Source organism: Ictidomys tridecemlineatus, chromosome 9 (assembly GCF_052094955.1).
Source record: "Ictidomys tridecemlineatus isolate mIctTri1 chromosome 9, mIctTri1.hap1, whole genome shotgun sequence".
Lineage (NCBI taxonomy): Eukaryota > Metazoa > Chordata > Mammalia > Rodentia > Sciuridae > Ictidomys > Ictidomys tridecemlineatus.
In genome coordinates, this window is record NC_135485.1 from 118324497 (window position 1) to 118338373 (window position 13877).

The 13877-nt window shown below is 34.5% G+C and overlaps 1 protein-coding gene across 12 annotated transcripts in view; it reads right to left on the minus strand.

Annotated features, from left to right (window-relative positions):
• Positions 1-13877, minus strand: part of Gria2 (glutamate ionotropic receptor AMPA type subunit 2) — a 139642-nt gene that overhangs the window by 43599 nt on the left and 82166 nt on the right. For all 12 annotated transcript variants that reach the window (XR_005737304.2, XM_021730278.3, XM_078021959.1 and 9 more), the window contains 3 exons: positions 13372-13568; positions 8254-8307; positions 1990-2151 (listed from right to left, as the gene is read on the minus strand). Coding sequence is in view for 11 of the 12 variants with exons in the window: in XM_021730278.3 (XP_021585953.1) it covers positions 1990-2151; positions 8254-8307; positions 13372-13568 (413 nt within the window). In the remaining variant the exon portion in view is untranslated. The remainder of the gene's footprint in view (positions 1-1989; positions 2152-8253; positions 8308-13371; positions 13569-13877) is intronic.

Below are 13877 nucleotides of genomic sequence, written 5' to 3' on the forward strand. Positions count from 1 at the left end.
ATACCTACGTTCTTTGCAACATTACACAAGGAAAGGCCATCATGATCTCTGAAAATTGTTAGAAGTCACCAAAATGAGGCATTATGGAAGAAAAATGCTATGCAGGAAGAGAAAAAAGGAGGTCTTCATGTATGCTCCCTGGGATACCTGGCACTGGCTTTTGGCAAAAATGGTAACAGAATGGATTGCCAAAGAGCCCGTGTGCCCTGAATATACCAACATTTTGATGCAATACACATGAACCTGAGTAATGATATGACTTCTAGGAGAAAAATAAAACCTCATATTCTTTCAAACTTTTCACAGCAACAACAAGGGGACCATACAACGACCAGTGGAGTGTTCGTGTCACAAGTGCTCTTCTTCAGAGAACTTAAATTGTATCCTGTCTTGATGGACAGAAGCCTGAAGTTCCATTGTAAAGGGATGGGCAGTTACACTTCTGTTGGACACAGAGGTAGACACACCTCACATTAACTGAGGGTCCAGGTGTCCATTCACATTCTCAACAACTTTGTTACCTGCAGATACCTAGAAAACCACACGTAAACAGCCGAAATGCTAAATCTCGGTCAAGGCCACCAAACAGGAAGATATCTACTTCAAAAAATTAACTGAGAGTTATTTTTTAACATCCTATGGGATGCTTCTCTGAAATTGACTTAAAATTAAAAAGATTAAATTATATACCTGAAAATAGAGAACATCAGAGTTTCTAATCTTTATCTGGGACCAGTTTCACAGCCAGAAAATTTATAGTCAAATACCCTGTCCATGACGTATAATCAGTTTGAGGACAGCAACTAGAATTGCACTTCCAGTACTGGTTCATATAAAACCCACTTTATAAAACACAAACAAAATCATTACACATTTGAAAAGACTTTGCACCCTTTGCCTGTCATGGTCACAAATTTCTAGTTTTGTGAAGAAAGTCAACAGTATGCTTCCTTCAGACCATTCACTTCTCAATCCACTCTTGGCCAAGACTTAACTCTGCTCTCAATAAAGTCAACAAAAAAGGGAAAACAAAAACAAAATTTAAAAAAACCTTACTTCCAACCGCAGAAACATAGAACATTTGAAGGTAAACACATGCATATGTCTAGATACACATAAAATTGATCAAATAAATAAGTGAAGGCCTCAGTGTGTCCAAACCCATGGAGAACAAAGCAGAATCTGTATAGCTCATATACTACAGCAGCAAATGACATCTAGTACTCCTGAATTACTTGTTGGATTGCATAAAGCATTGTATTTATTTTTTTTATTATTAAAGTAATTGAGATTTTTGTCTGCTTTCTAAAGGGTGCTAAAGTCTAGGCTTTTCATCAGCAGTTATTTTATACACACACACACACACACAAAAACACATAAATACACTTTTTATAGGTGGCCATATGCTTATTGACCAAAGGATTCCCAGGGAGTTTTGTGAAAATTAGGGAAAATTGACACCTATTATTCTTCAATTTACTTGCAAACAAAATTTTCTAAGTCACAGCCAACTGCCTTTTATTCTTCAGGTCTTATGTTAAAAATTCTCTCCTCCTCAGATAAGGCCTTCCAATTCAAGGAAAGACACCTGCTGTGTCTTTCAGTTTGCTGTCCCCTTGCTCCCTGGCATTCTTCTCTCAGGGCTATTGTCCTTCCTCCACTAAACTGTGAGCAAAAGCAGGACTCTTTCTTTTCTTTTCTTTTCTTTCTTTTTTTCCTTTTTTTTTTTAAAGTCACCCAAGTGCCTGGTACAGAATCCACTCAATATGAAAAAGCCAAATGGATAAATAAATAAATGCAGGTAATTGCAAACAGTAAGAAAACGAAATGGTTTCTAACTTACACATAATGTAAAAACTATATTTAGCAGTCTATAATAAACTATGTTTGCCAAAATTTGATCTGGGCTCTCTATTCCTTTCTGTATTTTCCACACTCCATCACTATCCTTATATGGAAAAAAAAAAAAAACAGAAATGAAAAGCACACCTTAATTGTGGTTGTATGTGCTCCAGGATATTCTTTTTCTTCCAGCGTTGACCATCTTTCTATAAATTTAGACACCAAGGAATCATCATAATCCACGATCTGAAATCCAGAGACATTTGCGCCTCCAAACTGAATTTTTAGTAGGTCTCCATCAGTAAATCCCTAGACATAAAATATTTGTATGTCATTCAAGTAGAACTTAACATTCCCCAAATAATTCTACACATTTGGCTTTACATATTTCAAAGAACATGTGAGAGATAAAAAGTCTCCAAGAACATTTTCACGCATTTATCAGTCAAAGCTCCTCACCAGCGCCTAACATCATGTAGATATCACAGTGGGTCCTTATAATCAATCCATGCTTAATGATTGGCTGTCTCATAAAGTACTGAAGAGTCCTTGTATAAAGGTTCTCCATTTTATTGAGAGACCATCAATTAATAAGGAATGAGCTTTATTTATTGAATCTAAACAGAACACTGCCATGTAGTTACAGACACTAACATTAATCTAGTTCAAGACTGCAACCTTGTGGTCAAGTCATTCCTATTTAAATTGATCATTCCCTGGCCTGGGATAAACATCTTTAAAATGAGAATGGAAGGTACATGCCCAGTCAGTGTTCTCAATTGCTTAATTGAAAATACACAATTTCAAATTAAGCCTGAAACTAATTTTATAGAACATATTAAATTTTATAAGATCAATGTCTATTACATTATTAGAATGAATTCATTCATTACTAAAACTATCATGTGGTATTTTCATTGATTTCAAATATTGTGCTGTCATGAATTTTAACTCAAATTGATTATCAAAAATAAAAATCCCAATTTCAATATGTCACAATTATAAATATATCACATTTTATAATTATAAAATATTCATATTTTAAGATATTTTCATATTTAAAATGATTCGTTATTGTGCATAATGATTAAGAGTGCCATGAATTAAGTGTGGGCCCTCATACTGAAAAAAATATAATCTTTTCATTGTTGTTGATATGAAAATATATACATATAGAGAGAGTTACACTAAAACATACATAACAAAATCAGAGATTCTCTGTTCCACCCCACCGATGATCCAGTTAAGCTGCTTCAAAGCCTTCAATTTCAATGACTTCATTTTCACTAATTTACCTGTTTTTTATGAATTACACACTTTCACTGTTCTTTCTTAATTGCTTAATTTTAGATATTTTTGTTGAGTTTTTATTTATTTTAAATGAGTATATAACCCAATTATGTAACCAAACCATTTCTCTCTTCACCCATTTTGATCGATGTTTTCTGTTTACATATTTTTAACTCTGTTATTAGTAGCAAAATCAAATAAGGTACTAGGATTGCATTTTTCTCCATGAGCATTATTTCACCTGAATGTTAATCACTGTCTCTTCACTACTAGAGATCTCTATATGCCTAACCTTAGGTTTTTTCAGTTGCTTCATGAAAACATTTCATATACATATAAGAAAGGCTTCTTTACAAAAGAAATATTCAAACATCAGGAAATCTATTTCAGTGTAATCCTAAATATTTAATTTCTAGGACTCCTCCTTCCTGCTGCAGGTTGAATTGGTTCCTCTTTCCTTCTACTCTACAGCTATTACTACCCTAATGTGTTCCTTCACTTCTTTTTTTGAATAAATCTCATTTCATGGGTCATATTTCCTTTTTCACTTTATTCTTTCTTTCTATTAGATTCCCTCATAGTTTCCTAAAACACATTGGAAGTAAAGTTTTTGAGACATTTTATATTTGAAATGATTTTACCCTGACACTTGATTAGCATTTTGGCTCAAAATAGGATTTTGAGTTGAACACTCTATGACTTAAATGTATCAAACCGTTGACTTTCATTTTCCATTGTTGCTCTCAAAAAAAGTCATTTCTAATTCTTTTTTGCATGTGACCTGCTTCTCACTCCTATCTACTTCCCTGTTACTGCCCCAAACTTCTAAAATCTCTTAATCTCTGAAATTCCATGATGATATTCTCATTTTCATTCTTTCTTCTATTATTGTATTATTTATTCAGTGGTGAGATTTGTGTCATTTGGACATTTTTCAAAACAATTCTTTAATAATTCCCTTCCCCTATTTTTACTCTTCTCTATTTCTACAAAGTCTATTATTAAAATATTGTAACCCTTAAATTAAATGTCTAAGTTTCTTTCAGGTTTTCTTTTTTTCCCATTTTATATCTTATTGTTCTTTTGTCATATAATCTAGAAGTTTTTCTCAATTTTATTTTCCGATTAATGTAATTTAATTTTCTATTGTAAGAAATAAAACAAATTAGCTTTCCAATGATTTTATTCTTCATTTTATTTTTTATGGGTTAAAATTATTTTCCTTTATTTTGCAGTAGATATTAACTCTGATTTTAAACATTTTTCCGATGTCAACTGCCCAGTTTCTGTTTGTTTGCATTGCATCCTTCATGGCAATTTTTTTTTTCTCAAATGACTAGTCATGCTTGATTATTTCAGAATAAGACACTGAGACATTTCTTGGAATTTCTATATATGTGAGTGAGGCTCATTAGCAAGTATGCTTTGCTATAAGATAGATTGTTGGGTGGGGTGGACAGAAGTGTGTCCTGCCTATATCTGCTCCATTTGATTTCTTCAGATCATCCACTCTCCACATAAATGAATATATGTGACCAAATTCTAGAGAAAGGATGGCAGATGAGGGACGTGAGGTTCAGAATTCCACTTGTAGACTTTCATTTAGTTGTCTTGTGTTTTTAGCACATGCTTCTTGAGTCTCACAAAATTCCTCCGATTCATATTTTTTATAAAGTATATTAACAAGAGAGAAGTGGGGGTTTAGGGACCAAGGCTTTGTGGATACTTCTTTATTTGGGTTGTATGGAATGAGTACTTGGGGTATCCAATCATTCCTGCAAGGGACTTTGAATCAAATACTTTGTCCCAGGTGTTCCTAATAATTCCTGGTTTCCTGGAATCCACCTCAGAGGTGGAACTGATATGTCCGTCCTCTGTGGGCCTTTACTGCTTTGGCCAATGGTTCACATACATAACTTTTCCCAAATAATTGGCCTTGGAATGGAAACCACTCCCTCCTTGGTTAAGGCGAAAACTAACTGGAATCTGGTACAAAGGCCCCTGTCTCTGCCTTGTCTCCTGTTGGAAGAAGGTGATACAATTTATGCAACAGAAAGTTCTAGGGGATCTGGGCTCAGACAGAGCCTAAACCTGACCTTAACCACATTCCTGTTTAGCTCTCTTTCCTTCTCTGCCTTGCCTCCTTCACTCACCTACACATTGCTCCTGAAAGCTCTTCCTCAATAATGTGCATATGAATACCCTTGTTGGGCTTTATAAGCCAGTAAATGCTGCCTCTTTTTAGCTATCCCACTCTGCAGGCACTTTTTTTTTTTTTTTTTTCAGTTTTATCTTCCTTCTGTTAGCTATCCCACATATTCATCCTTCATCTGCTCCATGTCCTAAAAAATTTTGTTGACTTCTGGCTTAATTGGTATTTTCTTTCCTATTTTCTCCTTCCTTTCCATTAGGTTTTAAAACATCTTTATCCTTTTACTGTTGTTTTACTGTAATTTTACTACGAACAATAAGTTCAGTTGCAAATTTGGGGTAAGATTTTGAGCTGGCTTTCGTGAGGATCTGCATTTCCCTAAGTTTTCTTCTTTCCTGTCTAAAACTTTTCAATTTATGAGGAGCAGAAGGAAAAGGAGATAATGAATGACAGCAGAGAAGCCAAGGCACAATCTGAATTGTAGAGGCATTATTTTTAAAATAATTAAGTTAAATCCATGACAGCAGAAGGGATGAGGAAAGGAAAACAGGATGCCCTGATGCGCACTTTATGTACTAGCTAGCCTTTCAATTGCTCTTTCAGGAATTTATTCTCAGACACTGTTCCAGAAGCCCAATCAAGGATTCAGCAATTGCTGAAGAAATTCATCAATAATGATATCTGAAGTTTTTGAAGGTTTTTTTTTTTGTTTTGTTTTGCTTTGTTTTTATCTTTTATAACCAATTCCTCTAACACATTTCAGACACTCTCCAGACACTGGCTGGGGGGAAAAGGACATTCTCAATCAAGAATTTGGATGAAAGCCATTCACCTTTGGATGGCATTCTTTAATTTTAAATGTCAGTGGAATTTCTGAGGATGCCCTAAATTCTCAGAAATGACAGCATGATACAGACTTTTGAAATTACGATTCACTAGAAGTTCCAGGTGGTGAGGAAATCAAGTGTTCAAAAAAGGAAAAGCAAAACTTGAATTCAGATCAAGTATTAAGTAGATTTCTCCATAGAAGCATGATAGCAGCTTTTTTTTTTTTTTTTTTTTAACTTTGGTCATTCAACATTCAAATACTTATTTCCTTTTCCATAGCATCAGATACCAACTTTCAAATTGATGAGCCGCCTTCTGTCATTATTTCTGAATGTTCCAGTATAATCTTCTCCATCTGGACATTTTTAAAGATCACAGCTTTCGATGTGGCTCTGTGTTGTTCATCAAATGGCAGGATTCACACAGGGGACTGGCTGTCCAGGCTGTTCTCTGCCTGAATGTGGCTCTGAAGAGCCTCATTACAGAATTTCATTTGTTTTAATTCTTTTTTTTTATAGGAAGTACTTTAGGATCTCCTAGTACACTATAAGGAAAAAGCCTAGAAAATTTTTTGTGGGGGGCAGGTAACTAGGGATTGATCCCAGGGGTGTTTTACCACTGAGTCACATTCCCAGCCCATTTTACCTTTTATTTTGAGACAGGGTCTCACTAAGTTGCATAGAGCCTTGTTAAATTGCTGAGGTTGTCCTCTAACTTGCAGTCCACCTACTTTATCCTCCCAAATTGCTGGAATTACAGACCTGTGCCACCCATCTGGCGTAGAGAATTTTTATGACAACAGACATCTCTTTGCTAAACAAATCTCATCTTGAACAAACCAACTTCTCCCAGTAGTATGTTGATTAGAAATTTATTATTCCTAAGTCATTGATACAACCTTCAGTGAAAACAGTATTTATGATAAGCTGATAAATTTTGTTTTTTTTTTCTCTTCTTGTCACAAGTCAAAATGATGTTTTGTGATATACAATCCAATACTTCAGAAACTATAAAATAAATCTACATTTGTATTTAAAAAAAAAAAACAAAAAACCTCTACCAGACTCCTACCATGCTATTTAGATTAGCTTTCATTCTCTTTCCTTCTTTTTCTTTGATTCCTGAGGACATTATGCATGAGCATGCAGGGAGTAGTTCTTAATTACAAAGGATCGGATACAATTAAAGACCATAAAATTTTATAATAATAAAGGCCAAAGCTTATTTCACTACTGATCTAAAACCTTTTTTGAAAAAAAAAAGATTTTATAATTCCAAATTAATTGATTATACTTGAGAAGGAAATACAATTAACCACGCAGTCATTTCAGTGTAAATTTTAATTTGACAGTGAAAAATAAGGAACACTTGGACAATTAATTTATATATTTATAAAAATTTTCCCCTGAATTGAAATTAGCTTCCCATATAGATATATTTTATTAAGTCAAATATTGTTCTGTAGATTTTTTTTGGGGGGGGGAGGTACTGGGAACTGAACCCAGGCACTTAACCACTGAGCCATGCCCGGTCCTTTTTATTTTTTAATTTTGAAACAGGGTCTTAGTAACTTGCTTAGACCCTCACTAAACTACTGAGGCTGGTCTTGAAGTTGAAATCCTCCTGTTTTAGGCTCTTGAGTTGCTGGGATTATAAGTCTGTATCACCACACCAGGCAGTTATATAGCTATTTTTGTTGGTGTAGTTGTGGTTACTTTGTGGGTTGTAGGGAGGTTCGAACTCAAGGGCACTCACCACAAGCCACATCCCCAGCCCTATTTTGTGTTTTATTTAGAGACAGGGTCTCAGTGAGTTGCTTAGCATCCCACTCTTTCTGAAGCTGGCTTTAAAGTCCTGATTTTCCTGCCTCAGCCTCCTGAGCCTCTGGGATTACAAGTGTGTACCATTGTGCCTGACATATTTCTATAGCTTGTTACATAGTTTGTAATAATGGGAGATTGACTGGGAATGGAAATTGGGAAGTAAATCTAAAATATAACAAACAGGAAATATACTGTCATTTATAATCTATCAAATATAAACAAACTATATCTTTAAAATACTACTAATAAACGATGATTGCTCTAAGTTTTTATTAATAAGCATATCTAATAATAATAAGTACCAGTTAAGTCACCTACCAGATTTGCAATGATGTAGTGGTACCCTTTAACATGTTTCCCAATGGTAATAACCTAATAAAGGTAAAGAGACAATTATTTAATAAAAGCAAATGATATAAATGTAAGACTACTGATATTATGATCTAATTTAGGGGAAAAAAAGGAAATTTTATCTGCTATGGTTTTTTAAATAATATTTATAATAAATCATCAAGTAATCTATGATAAAATATAATCATCAAATCTAGACACTATTTCTCTTAGAAAACAGTAATAATAAATTTTAGTGCTTAATAACTGTTATCTTTTACAAAGTCAATCACTGAACCATAATAACTATCCCTTTTTTGTCAATAAAAAATAAGCACACAAAGTCCTTAAGAAGGTTAAAGATACATAAAATCAAAATATATTTAATTCATGAGTCATAATTTCATTCCTACAAAAGTTACACCCTTGTTATTTTAGTAAAAGATTAAACACTTGAAATCGACACCTGAGATTTTATATTCACAGATCTACATTCAAATATAAACACAAATAAAGTTTCTAGAATTACATAAATTTAAGAATATTGGTGAACAAATAAAAATATTTCTTCATGATAAAATAATACTGCTATACTAAGGATCTTGAAATGTTGAAAGCTTAGTTCAAATGGACATCATTTCTAGGTTTAGACAGCCAAGTATCAGAAAAACTAATTTTTTTTTCTCTAAAACTGTCAAGCATATCACGGAAGAAGTGGTCACCCTGGTAATAACACTCTCAATAGTTTTGGACATTATTGAATCAGTTTTAGTTTTCATTGACCTATGTCAGTTATAAAGAGATTAGGTACCTTTGAAATGTCTGTGCCATTGTACTGGTACATAGTCACAGTTAATCCTCAACCTGCAATGGACTTATGTCCTGATAAATCCACTGTAATATGAAGATATCTGAAGTCAAGCATGAATGGAATACACCTAACAAACATTAGAGTATGGGGTGTTGCCACTTAGGATGACATGATAGACTGAGAGCTCTGCCTCATTGCCACCCCAGCATCACAAGAGAATATCACATGCATGTTGCTAGCCCAGGAAAAGACTAACATTCAAAATTCAAAGTAGAGCTTTACTGAATGCATATGGCTTTCTCATTCCACCATAAAGCTAAAAAAAATTCATAAATTAAACTACCCTAAATCCAAGGTCATCTGCATTCAAATGAAATTTCTATTTGTAAGAAAATGATCACACCAATGGAATGTATGAAATGCCAAGGCTGTAGACAGGAATTCAAACCATTAGCTCACTTTCTTGATTAAACTGATTTGGTGGTTTCCCTTGTTTTAGCATAATAAGCATAAATTTTTTAATGTGCTTTAAATTCCAAAGATCTTGTGACCTTCTTCAAACCTACTTTTTCCATTCTCCATTCTCACATGGCTATCTTTTAGTTTTTTTGCACACAAAAGCCTTTTCCCCATCACTTCAGACAATGCACAGTGGATCTCAGCCTAATCATCACACCTGCTGGGAGAGGAATTCCCTGACTTTCCATCAACCCAGACCAAGCCAGGTGCTCCAAAGCTGCACACTTACACACCACCAACAAAACTCCTGGGAAGGATTCTACCATATGCCACTTGGATAGGAAGTGTTAGCTGTTCAAAAGAAAGTTAGAGATTTTATTGTTTTCTAACCCGTTTTTTAGGCAACATAACTCAGTTGCCTTTCCCAAGAAACTTAACCTTCTATGTTGAAGAGAGAATTTTGAAGAAAAGATGTCCTGAATGAAAAATATGTAAACTGACATCAGTTTAATGAAAATGATTGTGTCCTTTACATATCTTAAGGACATCTGTTGGCTTTGTTTACTGTACATTCTACTTTCTAAAGCATCTATGTCTTCCTTCTGAGAATTAAGATAAACAGTAAAACAGCGATCCCAGCCTCCTTACTTGAGTTTAGTGTACATTGTGAGAAGAAAAGGGGACATGAAAATTCACTAGTTCATGTCTATATAAAAATTAGTGCTGACCATACTGATTTTTGTAACTTTCCTTTATAATAACGCGTAATGTTATACCAACAATAGAAATTTGTGTTAATTTCTAAATTTTTTGATGACTAGATCCTTTGCTACCTAATCACATCTATAAATGCCTTCAAAGTCTCAATAAATGATAGTAATATACATTATTGAATACAGTTTAATTCTACTGCTAACTTTAAACCATCGTGAAGATAAAGAGCTTCGTCTCATTTCTGTTCTTTTTTACCTGCTAGTTGAATGAATAAATAGCATTTCCCTTTCTTAAAATGTACTTTATCCCTACTTTTTGCCTAGTCAACTCTACTCCTTGACGTATATCCAAATCTAACTTTTTTTTCTCAGAAGGTTCTGTTCTTTTCATTTGTAGTATATTCCATTCCTATAATTCTATGTTAATTTCTGATACAGTATTAATGTATCTCAGTAGAGCTGGCCTATTTTGTTTTCCACTGCTGTTCTGGACACACCGCAGTGCTTGACTGACAAACATTAGCCAACAGAGATACCTATTTGACAAATAAATGGGTGAATCTAATCCAGCCAAATGCTACCTTCTAAGTGAACACTTCACAGATTATTCTTTCCCTGGAAAGATAGGTACTTCATCCTCTGTGTTCCTTGACTTCTGCTCACTGCTTTAGTTTAGATTTTAAATTTCCCCAAAGGCCTGGGTCTTAAAGTCTGGGTCCTCCACTTAGCATTATTATAAGCAGAAACCTTTAAGAGTGGGCATGGTGAAAGGTCTTTAAGTCATTGAGAGCATGCCCTCCATGGGGATTGTGAAAGTCTGGTCTCCTCCTAACACACACACACACACTCTCTCTCTCTCTCTCTCTCTCTCTGTTTCTCTCTCTCTCTCTCTCTCTCTCTCTCTCTGTTGTTGTTGTTTGGGTTTCATAGTCACCTTGGGGTGAGCATACCACAACATACCACCATGATGAACTATTCCTCACCAGAGACCTGAAAGCAGTGGGTTAACCAACCACAGATTGAAAACTGTTAGACAAAATAAACCTTTCTCTCTGATTAATCTCAGGGGGTTTTTGTTGTTGTTGTTGTTGTTGTTTGTTTGTTTTGTTTTGTTTTGTTTTTTTGTATCAGTGATTTAATCCAGCAGCATTTTATTCACTGAAATACATCCCCAGACCTTTTTATTTAGAGTCAGGGTCTCACTAAGTTGCTTAGTGCCTTGCTAACTTGCTAAAGCTAGTCTCAAACTTTTAATCCTCCTGTCTCAACCTCCCAAGCCTCTGGGCCTACGGGCATAAGATACAGTGCCCAGAGATATATTTAATCTAGCAATGGAAAGCTAACACAACCACTTTGCATTATAATTTGTGATACTATAATGTTGTAGGGGTACATTTTTTCTTCCCCTCTAAATAATATTCATAGGGGACAGATGCCATTCTAGCTTGTCTTTATTAGGATCCTTCACTCTGGACAGAGGATGTCCTCAATATAAATGTTTCTTGAATGATACTACCAAGTATATGCACTCATTAAATAAATTAAACATTAATACATATACATGCAAAACACTCTGCTTTTTGAATCGATGTCAATACCAGTGATCATATATTTACTTCAAAACATAGTTTTTCATATGGTCCCACTTTCTTTTGCAGTTTCACTCTTCTGATTCTGAATATTTTTATATATATGCTTTCACCAACATTTATTATGATGAGTCAGGAATAATTAAACTTGTTTAACCAGGCTAGTGAATATTATTAAAATTCAGTTTTAATGAGAACCTCCTCTGAAATTCAAATGAGATTTTGAGGTTCACATTGAACAAGAGACCTTCAGGTTAAAAACAATCCTAACTTCATCTCCTGAGACTAGAACCAAGATTTTTGTATTGAAGTTACTCATCTTTCTGGGGTACAACATTTAGTTCTTTATCATAACAAGTTAGTTTTATTATTCAATATTTCATGATGGTTTCACCTTTTATGTTTTAAGGTCTGTATTATAAATCAGTTAGAGCTTCATCGACATGTATGCTTGTAAAATGTTTTCCATTGAATGAATTAATAAATATAACTAGATGGGCCAAGAAAGATGTTCTCAACTGTGAATTTTCTTTCCAATCATACATACTTCCAAGGAACACACATGTGTGCTTGTGTGTGTGTGTGTGTGTTTGTGTGTGTGTGTGTGTGTGTGTGTGTGTGTGTGAGAGAGAGAGAGAGAGAGAGAGAGACAGAGCGAGCACGTTAGGACAAGACACAGATAACCATCCAAGGAAATTTTTTATCAATAAATCATAATACATCCCTGGTCTTTTATCTTGTCTTTAAAACACGATGGATATTATTTTTCATCATTAGAATATCACTGATCATTGTCCTATTCTTAAAGATCTTAAATAGAAGCAGGGTAATATGGTAAGGACAGATAAAAATATCCTATCTCTGGTATCTTGTTATTCTTTCAAACAGTCCAAATGGATACTTGTAATTTACTTCTCAAGTACTGAACACCTTTGAATGCCTTTCCTTCATATTTTAACTTCAGAGATTACAGTTTTTTATAGTGACACAAATCCCCTAATATAGAGACAAAATTACTTCTTACAAAAATAAATGCACACTCTTTCTAGAGCTATAGATCCAGTTAGACAATAATATGGACTTACTACCTGAGATTACACCATCCTGTACTCTAATATTTGAAATAATCCATGTGTCTCCAAAATATTCACTTGCTTTTACTCTAGAATTCAAATATTATTTTGACTTTAAAACATATCTATTTCTTGACCTCTAAAAACTTTTAACAGAATGGAATTCAAATTTTCTAACTCAAAATATCAAGGTTTAAGGCAATACTTATCATGTAAAACATAACTCTGGAAATATGCGCTGAATTTATTTAGTGATTAATATGATCCATCTGCGTTATTAAAACCATCTGTTAATGTTAACTGAAGCCAGATATAATTTAATTGATGATCTTTGCTACATCCTACATAAACCATAAAGTGAAAACCGCTGTTCAAGCACCTAGCACAAATGCTCTTTGCAAACGCTGACGTTGCATGCATATTCTATATTTGGTGCCATTAGACAACAGAGAGGAGCAAACCTGGTCTACGATATCGTTCACTTTATCCCGTTCGCAGTCGAGGATTACACGCCGTTCTTTTTTTAACTCCAGATCTTGAAAGAGTGATCGGTAGGTCTCATCTTTCTTGTCATTGTTGATGTTCCCCACGTTGATAGCAGTCACTTGCCATTTCTTTTCAGCAGCAGAATCCAGCACAGCTTGCAGTGTGGATAAGCCTGGGAAGGCAAAGGAAAATGATGACTGATGAAAATACGTGAATAACTCAGAACTGGGCTGCCACATTGCCAGTGCCTACATTTGTTAAGACTGATTTATTTGTAAAACTAAGGAGAACCTGATGCCTCAAAAATATGCTATGGCTGTGATTTTTATCAATACCTACATATGTCTGCTTCACATTAGGAAAAAAAAAAACAAAACTCATTACTTAAATGCTATTGTTCTGCCCAAAAGGAGGGGAAAATAATATCACTTTCTTGGGGTTGGGATATGGCTCAAGCAGTAGCGCTCTCGCCTGGCATGCG